We start from the raw sequence: 14,403 nt of genomic DNA, 5'->3' as shown, positions 1-14,403 counted from the left end.
GAAATCTCTTTCCTGCCAGTTTACATCAGCTTTGGGCTATGGGCAGATTTTTATAGGCCTCAGGCTCATGCTAGCATTCCTAGACTTTAGGCTTTTGGCAATATGAAATCCTTGGTCATTCTGATGCCGTCTCTCACTGCTGTTACTCGATCTCAGGCTTCCGCCAATCTGTGTAGGCCTAAACAGGCTCATACCAGTATTCCTTGACCCTGAAAAGCTGTTGCCAATGTCCCTTGACCTTGACAGGCTGTTACCAGTATTCCTAGGCCTTGAGAGACTGTTGCCTGTAATATTCCTTGGCCTTTGTGTGATCCTGCCAATAAAATCCTCAAACTGCTTCCAGATCGCCAAAGCTTCAGGTTCATCTCAGTTCCACATTCTCACCTGGGCCTTGATGAGGTGCATAAGGCGAGACATCAGCTCCGGACACTCAAGCAGGAAATGGAAATTGGTGAAAATTATCTTGGGCTTCCGTGTCACGAAGCACTTCAGCACTTTGTCATGTTTGCAGACGAATTCTATGAAGCGGGGTGGAGTCATCCTGGCGCAACAGAAAAAAAATTAAGTGGATTATAAAGCACTACTCGACTTTTCCTGACCCCATCCTGCCGACTCTCACCTGATCTTTTCAATTATCTGAACCAGTGATCCACGGACAAAGTCGAATAGTGCCTGGGAGAAAAGTTTATGTCAAAAATAAACTGCTGTGCCACCTCCAATGCAACATGTCTACGCGCTAAGTCAACCCATTGGCCACTTTTAGCTGCAACATGATCCTATACATGTTCATATATTCCATTGTGAACACATTTGGCAATGAAGTCTGCATTACTGTACACGTGTGCGGTATTTGTGAATAACAATGAAGCGGCAAGCAACAAAGCTTCGAAAAGGTTTCCTTGAATTTTGTAAGACGGGAGAACCTAACCCTTACAAAAATAATAAAATAATAATAAAAATTTCACGCGATCTGATAGAAATCCGAAGGGAATCCCCTCGGATTTCATGAGAATATTTTTGAATGAGAAATGGTCAAAATGAAAATAAAAACTGAATTAAAAACTCGTCTGAAATAAGAATCTTGGGATCTTTTCATGTTTATGACATTTAATATTTAGTTCATTAGCTTAGATGAAGAAACTGACATTCGAGTTGTCAAGTTAGAAAGAGTAAGCATCACTCCAAAGTGACAAGTGACGTCAAAGCTCTGTGATCTGTGAAAGAGTGTCAGTGCAGCGAGAGATCATTTTAAGGGGATCTTCATATGAACCATCAAAGCTTGATGGATTATAATATTTTGGTTTATACTGTACTAAGATCGTTGGTAGCAAAAGCCAAGGCACTCAGGGCTTCCAAGGTGACACCAGCTGGGGACAAGACCGACATCAAAGTCGGAAAAAGGAGAGGGTGTGTGTTCAGGGTGAGGTGGGGATAAGGGCAAAGACCTACCCGCTGGGCATTGGGCAACTGCAGACGAGGTAAAATGCTTGGATAACTGCACTCAGCCGATCTGCCGTTACCTCGATCACATCCTCGCTGCCTGCACCAGGAACTGGTGCCTTTTCAACAGAGGAAGGACCGTTGTTTTCTCGTATGTCGGATGCACCTCTGGCACAAAACACCCCTGGAAGAGGCTGAATGAGATCACGATAGGGACTATTAATGAGGGTACTCTTACAATCACTGGGGGTTATGTCGTAGCTGAACTCAATACCTGATGAAGCCACTGATTGAGAATTATGAGCAAATTTATTCTCATCATTTGGTGGGCCTTGATGTTCTTCGGTTTCCCCCAAATCTCTTCCATCTTCAATGGCTCCTGCTGTAGTGGTACTTCCTTTCTGAATTCCTTTCCCATGGCCCACTTCATCAGCATCAGTCACATGGTCTTTATTCCAGCATGCACCACCAGGTGTATTCTCACAAGAGGCAATAGCACTATCAGCCATGGCCAAGAAATCTGTCTCCACAACCCTATCACTCAAAGTGCTGCTTGTAAATGTTAGTGATTGTTCGTCCCCTCCAGGCAGCGTCAGCCTGATGGAATTCTTCTCAACCGGGGCCTCGGGGCTAGTCGGTTGCAAAAACACTCTCCTCCTGGCTCGGTTCACATCGGGGCTCCAATTTGCATTGGTCTCCAGTTCAGAGCCAAGTAGTACAAGCCATTCATTGAGGGATTGCCAGAGAGGTTCCAGCGGCTGGGAACGAGTGTGGAGGGAGGGGGCGGGGGTACACAATCATAACTTATTAGAATGTGCCAAGTATACATCACAAGAATGCAAAAAGCAAGCATACAATAAACAAATTAAAAAGGAATCCTGACGTAAAGAACTAAAACGAAATATAGACGAGACAAGTAAGTCATTTGACAGCATCTGCAGGTGTAATCCTTTCCAAGGTATCACCAACAAGCATCTCAAGGCCAAGGAAGAAAGCCAGGAATGGCAAATTACAGTCATTTCCACAATGTTGCAGCCAACAATTTCAGGACCAGGTGATATGCATGACGTTAAAGGTGAAATTAATAAACGCTGCTGGACTTTTTTTAATGCATTTTTTTTTTGCCAAAACACCTGCGTAATTAACAACACTACACTTTGGCAAGATTACAGTCGGACTCAAAGCTTTGACCAAAAGAAATAATCAATAAAAATTAGTCTTTTAAATTGATTGTACAGTCTGTTCATTCTGATTCATTCATGTACCGACTGTGCTATCTGCAGAGCATCAGTGCTGCCGAAACAGTTTCTTGGTTCGGGTTACAATCCTGGACTCTGACACAGTAAGTCAGGCCAACAATTTGTCACTTGATCGTGGTGCCGGTGATAGCTCGTCTACTCTTCGCGAAGGACACCGTGGTATCTTTAACGTCCACCAACTAATACCCGCAGGTGGGATGCCTAGCTTAACGTCCAACTCGAAGGACGGCACACACCTTGTCTGTAAAACACTGGGCTGACAATTGTAGCCCGGTCGGGATTCAAACCCAGGCTAGACGGCTTAGAGGGGAGTGTGCGTACCTCTAGGGCCTCGGCCATCCTGCCAGCCCATTCAGTCCAGGAACAATGGAAATGACGAGGTTTAAATCTGCTTATAACAAATCTTGCAACAAATGCAAAAGTTAAAAGTGACAAGAAACGGAAATGTTTGAGTGCCTAATGGATTGTTCCCGACTTTCACCAGACTTATGCACACGACTCAAATGTACGCGATATTTTTGCAAAGCCACACCTGTGATGTAAAGCTTCTTACGTGAAGCATTTGACAGCGCAAGATGCAAATTAAATCAAGAAGCACTCTGTAGAAGTGAGAAGAAATGTCCATGCTCCGTCAAAAACTTTGCAAAGGAGTGGAAAAAGCAGTCGGCATAAATTGCTACCAAATGACTACTGAAAAGTAAAAGTTGGTTGTGAAGTGACAGGGACGTCTTGCTTCGACTTGGTAATGACAGCCAAAAGGATCTCCAAGATGGGAGGGGGGGGGGGGTTTGGAATACATATTTTTTTTGGAACATCTGGCCAATTTGAGTCGATCATCACAACTCCATCTTTCTCACAAATATGTCAGAGTACAAGCTTCACCCATTGGAATTTGCTTACAAATCGAAAAGCCAAGAGCGACTGATCATCAATTTGTCCGACAACCTCTGCAGATATTGCCGACGCTCATTCCCTTGTTAATCTCTTCCTCAAACCATCACGTGTACGAATGGAAATGCAAATGAGTGCAAATCCAGTCATCCTTGTGGACTTTTCAAGTGAAGTCTCAAAAATTTTTCAATGCGATCCTTTGGGATTTTGCTAAGATTTCCAATCACAAAAGTACATAGTGCTTCCTCCTTAATAGCGCACGGGCAAAGGAAGAGCCAAGACGAACAGAGCAGTACTAACAGCACTGATGGCAACGGTACTTCCATTTTGAACCTTTTGAAAGAAACGATCCCTGAGGAAGGCAATCAAAAAAAAAACTTCACTTCAAAACTGGCAACAGAGCCTCGGACATGACACGCAATCAGGAACCGTTGGCCAAGAAGAAAGAAGTCGAGAAAGAGCAAACATTCTGCGATTGCTCTTCAGTGTTAGTGCAGTACCGGGTCGCCTAGAAATACTCAATGGAAGCTCATATAACAATCCTGCGTCGAGGTTCAATGTTCAAGAAGGCCTAAAATCTACACGGGCCTATTCAACAAGGCCCAATAATTTTTGGGCTTGCACAGCAGCAGCAGCAGGAAGAAAGGCCCACGGAAAGAGTTTGCCCTTAAAAACGAGGTAAGGGTGATTTGAGCGTGTTTTGTTTCCCATCCACCTAATCAGATGGCACTCTCGATAATTTGTGCTGGTAATAATAAAAAAATTAAATAAATAAAGACTTCCAGAAGCTGCCAGAAATTTCTAAAAAACATATGGTAGGTTTTTTTTTTTTTTACAAAGGTTACTTTTTATTCTTGTAGAGCGGTGGAACAATATGGCGGTCGGAAAAGGAGGATGCCGAAGATCCGAGGTGGACGCCAGCCGGCTATTAAATTTGAAAGCGCCGATGCGTGCGTGCCTTTTTGCACGAGATAATTTCCCCGAGTCGCATGCGGCAAAGTCGTTTGAGGAATGAATAATGAAGTGTAGAAATTTCTCGATAACAAAGCACCATTGCAGGTTTCCACTTTTCATTGACCAAATCGGAATGTTTGTATTAAAAATGCGCACGTGACACCTCGAGCTTTGTTTCCCATTGCTCAGAAACCAAACAATCGGACAAAGGCGCACAGACAACATCGCAAGAGGTCGTTTTGTATCGTTCCGGCATCAGGACCGTGATTATTTTCACTTGCATGCCTTGGAGATGTTATTTGGCTGTTCGTGATCACACGGTCGGAGAAACGTCTACATATGATGTATACAGAAAAGTAATTACCGGAAAAGAGAAAGTTCTGCTGCACAATGATCCAAACGAATCCTACACTCAGATGTGAAGCACAATTTTAATTTGGCTTGGAGAAGTCAACTGAAGCTAGCTTTCATTTGGGAGATGGGGGAAGGAGGTGGCGGTCGGATGCAGAGAGAAAATTTGGTTTGACGCATTAAAATAAATTTCACCTAATTATAAGCCGTAATTACAATGGGATTGCTTCCTGGATTGTGTGCTGCGAAGCAAGCCCGAGGATAAGTGTTTTAATTCCAGACACCCACGTCCAGCAGAGGATCATCATAACCATTCTCAGGGGGGATCTCCCACTTTGTTATAAAAACGGATCTTTATATTTAAAAAAAAAAATGTTTTCAAAGAATTCCTTCTCAAACAATGAATGAAAATCGTTCAGTGAAATGACCCATTGGATCATCAGGACGGTTGAAAATTCCACCAGAATCTCAAAAGCACAGCCATATTTACCTCCGCCACCGAGGGCGAAGGAAGTTCTGTTTTCACCCCATTCTGTTGGGTCGCCGAAATAGGTGACCCTTATTGTCAGTAATTCTGTCTGTTTGTTTGGATGTTTGTTCGTTTGTCATCAGCATAATTGGTAGTAAACGTGGGCCGATTTTGACCAAACTCGGGTGGTAGGTACATCTTATGACCTAGTGCTTTGGAAATTGTGGTGGTTGCTAGGGACGCTTTGGTGCTCCTAGCAACAACCAAAAAACCTTCAAAATCGGTACCGTTCACGCGAAATCAATTCCGAAAGCCATTATCCCACGTAGGGTTATGAAATTTGACACAAATTATCTACAAGTGATGCTCTATTAAATATATTCCGGTTTTTGTGATATATAGAATACTTTACCCGCAGCGCCCCCTACAATTATGGTATGCGCGAAAATTGAAGGCCCCCTAGCGACCAGGTGAGTGCATCGATACGAATGAAACTTTGCAGGTTCATGGTACTCAATGAGTACTCCAACTTTGCCTCAAGACACATTCACCGATTTCGCTTAGATCAGGGGTCAAAGGTCAATTAGTCCAAAAATCGATAATATGTGAGAGCTGGAGGTGCCTACCCGCCAAATGCTACTCCTCCTAGGGTTATGGTCGGATGGTCATGAAAATTCACACTAATCGTCTGGAATACATTGTGCACAAACATTTGAGCCGGATTTTCGATTTAGATCTTTGTTCACCCACAGCACCCCATCGAACTTTGGGGATTTCCGATTTCAAACCGCATTTTCGGTACTTTTCATTCAAATGGATACCGAGTAGTTATCAGTCGATGGAACTGGATGAGATTTGATATGCATAATCTTAAGGTGATTCCCTATCCACTATATGACATCCATTTTGCTCTATATCTTATAGTTTCCATGTTCGGCGACCCATCGCCGCCTACCGGCTTGTCTGTTTGTTTGTTTGTTTGTTGTGAACGGTTCGAGATGAAATTTGGTGAGCAGGTTGGATGTGTGACAAGGACGAACTGATTCGATTTTGGTGAAGATCCGGATCCGGATGTGACTACTAGAATTATTGTTCAAGTGATTCTTCACCATTGAGAGATCGGGCCAAAAATGATACATAGCACGATATCTCAAAAAGTTGTTGGCAGATTCGGATGAATCTTGGAAGACAGATTGGGCTTGTCATTATGATGAATTGATTCAATTTTGGTGAAGATCCGAATCTGTATCTGAGAATTTTTTTAAGTGATTCTTCACCATTGAGGGATAGGGCCATAAATGAAATATAGCACGATATCTCAATAAGTTGTCGACGGATTCGGATGAAACTTGGTGGACCGGTTGGGTATGTTGCAAGGACGAATTGATTGGATTTTGGTGAAGATCCGAATCCGGATCTGGATACGATAATTATTTAATTTTTAAAGTGATTTTTCACCAATGAGAGATTGGGCCAAAAACGACATCGTCCTGTATAGCATGATATTTCAAAAATGTATTGGGCCCGATATGTACTCGTGGATCAGGCATTACGTATGTGCTCCACCGAGTGCCCTTATAGATGGATAATGAAATTACCAGTGTTACAAGGGATACAACAATTTGAACCACGTGGTCACGTACCAATATGGGGAGGTCTTGGTTGATGTCGCTGTTCCTTATCGACATCATCTTGTTGTTGTTTTTCACAAACATAGAGTAACCTTTCATTCCGGTCATCCTAATAAATAAAATTTTGTTCATTAATAAGTCATGAGAGCAGAGCCACCATGGTGGTGGATCATGAAGACCTTCAAAGTATTTACTGGTCCTCCCCCAAGCTGTTTCTAACTTGAGTCAGTATTTGTTTCACAGCCAGTCAATGACCCACAAAAGGCAAGACATGGCCACCTTCACATAAATTACAGGGATATTGGTTGAAGTTGCACTTACCACTGAACGAAGCTTTTTTGTTGTTGTCGAAATCAGGATGTTGTTGTTGTTGTTGTTCGTCTTTTGGCTTCTCCCGTTAGGGGTTGCCACAGCGGATCATCCGTTATAATCCACATACTGATTTGTCACAGGTTTTTTTTTTATGCCGGATGCCCTTCCTGACGCAACCCTGGTCACCTCTTATGACACAGGGATAAGGATTGTGTTTCGCCATGATCCCAGGCTGCCCTACACCCTCTCATAGCATGGCCCAGCACAGAGCTCCCGTCCTCAAGCAATCCTCCAACCCAAGCCTCCGAGTAGCCAGATTACAGGCGCACGCCACTACGCCCGGTTGTCTAAATCAGGATGTTGAGTGAAAAAAATGATAATGATCAGATCAAATGATTCTCAGTTTTTGAAATCTGAGTTGTTTCCTTTAAAGGATAAAAGCAGACAATGCCCGACTCCTTTTGTTCAATCTAATGTTTATTCCTCAACCCTGAATCTTTCATGGGGTAACACACGAGCAGTCTTCGAAAAACGTGCAAACTACCAGGTTTCTTATACATATAGTTGTTTGGGCCTCGGTTTAAATATGCAACATCTGCAAGGCAGGAAGCGAGGATGCGTCAGGTGGTAGTGTGGTGTGGACAGAGACGAGCCGCCTTTGATTATTTTTGATTGGTGGTTGTGTGACAGAGGAGGCTGGGTGTCTTTCTGGAACCAGGCCAGCGTGACAGCTGAAAGACATTTGCTGGTCTCGCCTCACTTTAATTATCCCATCCCTTCAATGTTGGCTGCCGGCGTCGGAGCATAAACACGGGACCATGCACCACAAGCTTCCGGCAAGGCTGATCCACATGCAACTGTGTGCTCATTATTAAAACCACAATCCGCTGCAATATGAGCAAGCAACACCCGAGGGGGGCACGGAAGTGCAAGAAACGAGGCAAGAAACAGAATCTAACCCTAATCCGACTGCACCTGTGGTGTGTACGGTTCAAAAGCCCTGCTGTGTCAACGAAAGACAAAAAAAAAACACCCGCTCTCCTCAGGGACACACAACAAGCATTGTGAATGAAACCGCCAAACAAAGAGCACGTACAAGAGGAACAGCCGGACTGGAAAACAAGTCACATGGCAATAGCACAAACCACAATGTCAGCACCACATGAGTCTTCAGCTACAAAGTGAAAACACCTGGGCAGCACTAGACAAGTGCATCCCACCCCAAGCTGCTGTGTCAATATGCCCAATTATGGCAAAATATGTTCCACCCTTGGGAGGCCTATAGGATCACACAGGACCACCTGGAGAGTCTGGTGCTTCTAAAGACTTTGATGACCTGTCTTTAAACCTACTTATCACCATGGTTTACAGGGGCTTTTCAAGACCGTTTGTAATGTGCTGGCCTTTTGAAACATTCTATGAATCATTATGGTTGTTGCAGCATCTCAGTGTTCAAAACTAGAACAACACTCGGTGGAGTGCATACCTCCGCCAGATCGAACAGGTAACGTTTTGTATCTCCCGATGCGGATCTCCATCAAAATCGAATCAATTCGTCCGGATATCACACATTCAACATGTCGAGCAAGTTTCGTCCGAAGTAGTCGACGATGTTTTGAAATTTCATGCTCACAGACATACAGACAGACAGACAGGGGCGAGAACATAACCTCCATCTACCTTTGGTGACGGAGGTAATGAAGCAAAATGAACCACAAGTCCAAACTTGAAGCTCATCTCCATCCGACATTCCACCTTTTTTCTCAGTTCTGAAATCACCTCCCTCTGTCTGTCTCGTGCTCTTCCCAACAGTCCTTCCAACACATGCCATCAATCACTACCACATGGGGTCTCCGAGACCCACGTCGGAGATTTTATATTATTGCTAACCACCACCCCCCCCTCCCCAGACAACTTTTCTTCCTTGGCACTCGCTTTCTCATACTGCAGTACATCTATGTTTTTTTTGTCTACCTGTTCTCCTCAACTCTTCAATTAAACGTTTAACACTCTACATTCTGTCATTTAGCTCTTCCGTGAGCCTCGACTTCTATGAAGAAAACAGAAGTGAGAAGAACTCAAAGGTCATGTCAACAACACAAACAATTTTTTCCTTAATCGTAGCAATGTATTCCACAGGACATTCATAGCAAGCTACAATCGAGATACGGTTCAGGAAATCACCTTGAATATGCTGCTGTGTGGTGTACGGTTGCCGTTGTAGGCTCGGTCATTGACTCTGTGACTTGGTGACCGGGCTTTCAAGTGGTGCAAATGACATAGCAACCGCACGATTCGTAGGAGACACTGCATCTGATCGGCATAATCGCTGGAGAGGCTGTGGGCCATGGAGAGACCAGAAGTGAGGAATTCATGCAACCAAGGGAGGGACACTGCGACACATTAGAAGGGAGGCAGGAAATGACTAAAGAGACACAATTGAGAGGCAAGGCTAGAATTATGAAGGAAGTTAAATCAGGGGAGGGATTTCAAAAAAAGGCAAAAGGCCAAGTCAGAACTTAGTAAGGATTGATGGGTGATATCGCAAGAAAAACTAGAACAGCAATCGGTTGCGGGAATACCTCCGCCAGGCTGAACACTGAACAGTTTACATTTTGTAGCTGGACCTGAACCAAAATCTGATCGGTTTGTTCTCATCACCTCCCCAACTCATCCACCAAGTTTGTCATAATCCGTCCAAAACATTTTGAGATATCCTGCTTTGAGACAGACAAACAGAAAGGAAGTGAAAACATCAGCTCCTTTGATGATGGAGGTAATAAAAAATTAAAGCCTATATCAGCAGCCCTATGAAATATAACCTGTTGCGTGAAAACCTATAATTAGAAACCGTGCACCCAACTGTAATTCCAAAGTAGAAATATCACTACTAAAGCATAACGCGCGTTAATATGGAGATAATTACTTGGCAAGGAGTTTCCGGCAAAGAAATTTGTGATGGTAACAGGAAACCTGCACACGGCGATGGATTGCCACGGTGGAGGGAATAAAAGTACAGTAAATCGTCATCAAACTATACATCGAGGAAGAATTGATGTTCAGATAAATTCTCCCTCTGCTTCTGTGCCGCTGTCGAAATGTGTTCCATCAGCAGGAAAGTCTTTGGTTCCGTACCCTACTGACCCCTGCGTCAGAATGTCAGACCTTAGGGATGGAATAAGATATGACCCCTGTGCAAGTGCAGGCCCTAAAAATAGTCATTATCTTCAGGAAATTGGTTTTCCATTGTGCTCCTTCCAACAGAGGCCTTAATGGCATAGCAATTCAAACAAATCATGGCCGACTTGGTTGTATTAATATTATCATTACTGTGCCCGATTACTTTGAAAATCTTGTATCCACGTGCAAACAGAAGGATTGCACATCGTGCTAGTCATTTGTGAAAGAAAGTGCAGGACACAGGTACACAGGTGCACACGTACTCTTGGATGTCATCAAGAAAGAAGGATCAGGCGTTGGATTAAGCAAATCTTTGGTTAAAATTATATTTAAACCATTAATCAGCGAAAGGGATGTTTTCAACCTGTTCATTTTTGAGTTCGTTGTCACACAAGAAAATTCATGAGATTGATGAATTAACATTTTTAGGTGGTTTTAGATCTGGACAGTCTTTCGCATATATATCTACAGTACATGTAATCATCATGGTATGTACAGTTTGAATTGAATATATTTGCACGTATTTATTCAACACAATAATATTTCTGCGTACGTGCACAATCAAAGCAATCAAAATGGAGCATTGAAATGACCAATAAATCAACACCAATAATGAGTGCCTACGGTCTTGTGTGGGGGACCTAAAGATAAGAAGACGCTTGTTACGATTTGGTCAGGTTACTGGAATACCAAACGGTGCTCATGTATGAGTACGAGGGCATGTTGAAAAGTAATGCCCCTCATTATTTTTTCTCCAAAACAGGTAAAGATATCTGAATGAAACAAAGCGCAGTCCATACATTAGTTCTTCCTGCCACTGGGTGCGAAGTTTCATGATTTTTGACACTTGATGTGTTCGTGCTACATTCGTCAAGATGGCAGAAGGCAGTACGACGTTGTCAGCGCTGTGAAACATGAAGCACGAGAGATGAGTTGGGATGACTGACTGGGGATGAGATGACTGGAGATGAGAGTTGGGATGACTCACTGGAGATGAGAGTCGGGTACACCATTATGATCCTGAGAGTAAGAAACGGTCAATGGAGCACCACCACAAAGGATCACCAGCCGCGACTTGGCTCCATTAGACTTTAATCTCTTCCCAAACTTAAGGAAAACCTTCGTGGAGAACATTTTTCTTCTGACAATGATGTCGAGGCCGATCTGAAGCTCTGGTTAAGTCGTCGGGATGCACAGTTCTGTCATAACTGCATCATCAAAAAACTACTTGAACGTTGGCAGAAATGTGTGGACAGCAGTTGTGATTATGTTGATAAATAAATATGTACCAAGGTCAAATAAACATCGATGTTTTTATCCATCTTTGTTTCATTCGAATATATTTACGGGTTTTGGAGAAATATAATAAGAGGCGTTACTTTTCAGCACATCCTCGAAGATAAATGGCTGAGTGCAAGAAAATGGGACAGCCTGTTTCACCTCCTACCCTGGGATGCAACACCAATATAGCAAGCGATGGAAACGAACATGTAGATGATGGAAAATTGACAATACTACTATTAATTTGCAATTGTTAACTGGCTTTGACAGCAATACAAATTTTTATTATGGACCCTGGGCATCAAAAATTGAAATATATCGAACAAACACTTTCAATTGGAGCATATTGACACCATTAGAGTATTTAAATTGCATCAGATGTGGCAATAAATGTGGATTGGTGCTCCCAGCTTGCCGGCTCGATGACAGAAGACGACATTTGCATTTTTGCCATCGCCATCCCTACCCCGTTTAGAATCCTGTGCGGGCCCAAACAACTTGCTAGAACACCAGGACCCTGACATTTGTGGGGGATACGTTCTGGGAAAACCCTGCGAATGTGGGGGCATTGTTTCCATGGGAAATGGGGGGATACTGGATAGGTTCTGGGGATTTCCTGACCCAGGAAACAACCATGAATGTCGAGGTAAAATTGGCGAGTGTCGGGGAAAAATGCGCGAGCGTTTTGTCATTGTTACAATGGAGACAAGGGGGATAACGTTTTCGGTTCCAGGTACCGCTTCCAATTTATTGAAAAATATATTTTAAAGTCTCTTAACCATACCGTACCATGTCGTGAAATGACAAAAACAACAAGATCATGTACCGTTTCAATTTTTTTTATTAAAACAAACACAGCACACATAACTTTGCAAAATGATGAGTATGATGATGATGATGATGATGATGAAGATGAGGTGCGTCAGGTGTAATAAGTCTATAAAGTTGATATTACCCCCTGGTCGAGCGGCTGGATGAGGGAGGTGGTATTCGGCGTCAGGAACATGACCTCGACATTTGGGTGAGCGCTGTTCAGGTCCGTGGGGTAGCTAGGAGCATTGTCAAGCAGCAGGAGTACCTTGAACGAAAGGTTCTTTCATGCCAGGTACCTCTCAACCTGAGGAACGAAACAGATATGGAACCAGTCCATAAAAAGTTCAGACGTCACCCATGCCTTCCTGTTCGCCCTCCAGTACACGGGCAGCACCTGCTCGTTTTTGTTATTGAGAGCATGCCGGTTCATGGAACGGTAGAGCATCATGGGCTTTACCATGAAGTCCCCTTCGGCGTTTGCACAGAAGTGAAAGGATACCCGGTCCTTCGCGGCCCGACTGCTTTGCTCTCAGGCTGTGAGATGAATGTTCTGGTCAGCATCTTTTTCCAAAACAAGCCAGTCTCATCAGCGTTAAAGACCTGCTCCGGCAGATACCCCTTCTCCTCAACGAGGCTCATGAGTTCTGAAAGGAATGCATTGGCGGCATCGTGATCCGCGGAGGCACGCTCCCCTACAAGCTTGACGTTGCGCAAATTATATCGTGCCTTGAAGCAGTGGAACCACCCCCTGCTCGCTGTAAATGGGCTGGACATGCCGCTAGAGATGCTCGTGCTTGCACCACCCACACCAGAGAGATGGTCATGCAGGAGCTTCGCCTTCTCCCATATCAGTGGTCCACTTAGAGGCATACTCTTCTCAGTCTTATCCTCAATGCTTGTGAGCCATTTTCAAAAAATGAATGAAGCGAGAGGCAATACACAGGTCAGAGCAACGGCACGAGAATGATGGCGATCCAGGATGCAGTGAGTAGTCTGCGCATTGTTTGTGGGGGATTTTTACGGGTGATGCTGTATTCAGCAGCTGATAATAGACGTGGTGAGTGATGCCATTGTATAATTAGTCCGTATGTAGCTAGCTGCTAATTACACCAATACATAAGCTGAACGTTTAGATTTTTGGACATAACATCTTTCCTATCTGCAGGAAGATTATGCTGAGCGTTTTTAAAATGTAACAGCTCAGATGGTCCTGTGTCTAGCAAGATGGTGATTTACACTACGATGCGCTGAATGTTTCCATGTGTAATGTCCATCTGTGGAGACCTGGTAATTACTGGGTACATCAATAGATGTTGTTAGTGTTTTCATTCTGTAAGTAACTCATGGGGGATGGCATCATGGGGAATGACGTGTTACACTGGTGAGACATCCCGCGAAACTATGTCTATCCCGCAAAGCTACGATACATGTACATTAAGCAGGTCATGTCCGGAGCTCGTAGACGATGCGTTTTTTGCATACATACAGTATTGTACTGCACATACATCCAGCTGCCTTGTGTGTGGCTCATGGAAGATATGTTCTCAAACTGTGTTGTGCTAGTGGCTCGTGAAAAAACAAAATCGCCACGAAAACCGCGAATACGCGAATGTAGGAGCATGCCGCCAAAAATCAACTGTGAATACGCGGAACCCGCGAACGTTGGTACCACGAATACCGGGGTCCGGGCGTACTTGCAATGTGCCCAGGCAATTATATACACCTGCTCCCCTTTTACCTCCTGTTAGCCTGTAAACCTGTTGCCTTCTGTTATTTTGTTCCAACAACAATAAGCTTGGATAATGTGTCCACGTGACAATAA

The 14,403-nt window shown here is 43.8% G+C and overlaps 1 protein-coding gene across 8 annotated transcripts in view; it reads right to left on the bottom strand.

The window, feature by feature from the left end:
- HACE1 (HECT domain and ankyrin repeat containing E3 ubiquitin protein ligase 1) overlaps positions 1-14,403 on the bottom strand; it is a 422,483-nt gene that overhangs the window by 120,931 nt on the left and 287,149 nt on the right. For 7 of the 8 annotated variants that reach the window (XM_085859091.1, XM_085859090.1, XM_085859092.1 and 4 more), the window contains 3 exons: positions 9,492-9,645; positions 1,450-2,198; positions 385-541 (listed from right to left, as the gene is read on the bottom strand). In XM_085859091.1, the coding sequence (XP_085715217.1) occupies positions 385-541; positions 1,450-2,198; positions 9,492-9,645 (1,060 nt within the window). The remainder of the gene's footprint in view (positions 1-384; positions 542-1,449; positions 2,199-9,491; positions 9,646-14,403) is intronic. The other variant, XM_085859087.1, reaches the window with a different exon arrangement.

The sequence above is a fragment of the Eptatretus burgeri genome, chromosome 16, assembly GCF_056783735.1.
Source record: "Eptatretus burgeri isolate ZD-2024b chromosome 16, Ebu_testis_v1, whole genome shotgun sequence".
NCBI classification, from domain to species: domain Eukaryota; kingdom Metazoa; phylum Chordata; class Myxini; order Myxiniformes; family Myxinidae; genus Eptatretus; species Eptatretus burgeri.
This window is presented reverse-complemented; position numbering and strand designations above follow the sequence as displayed.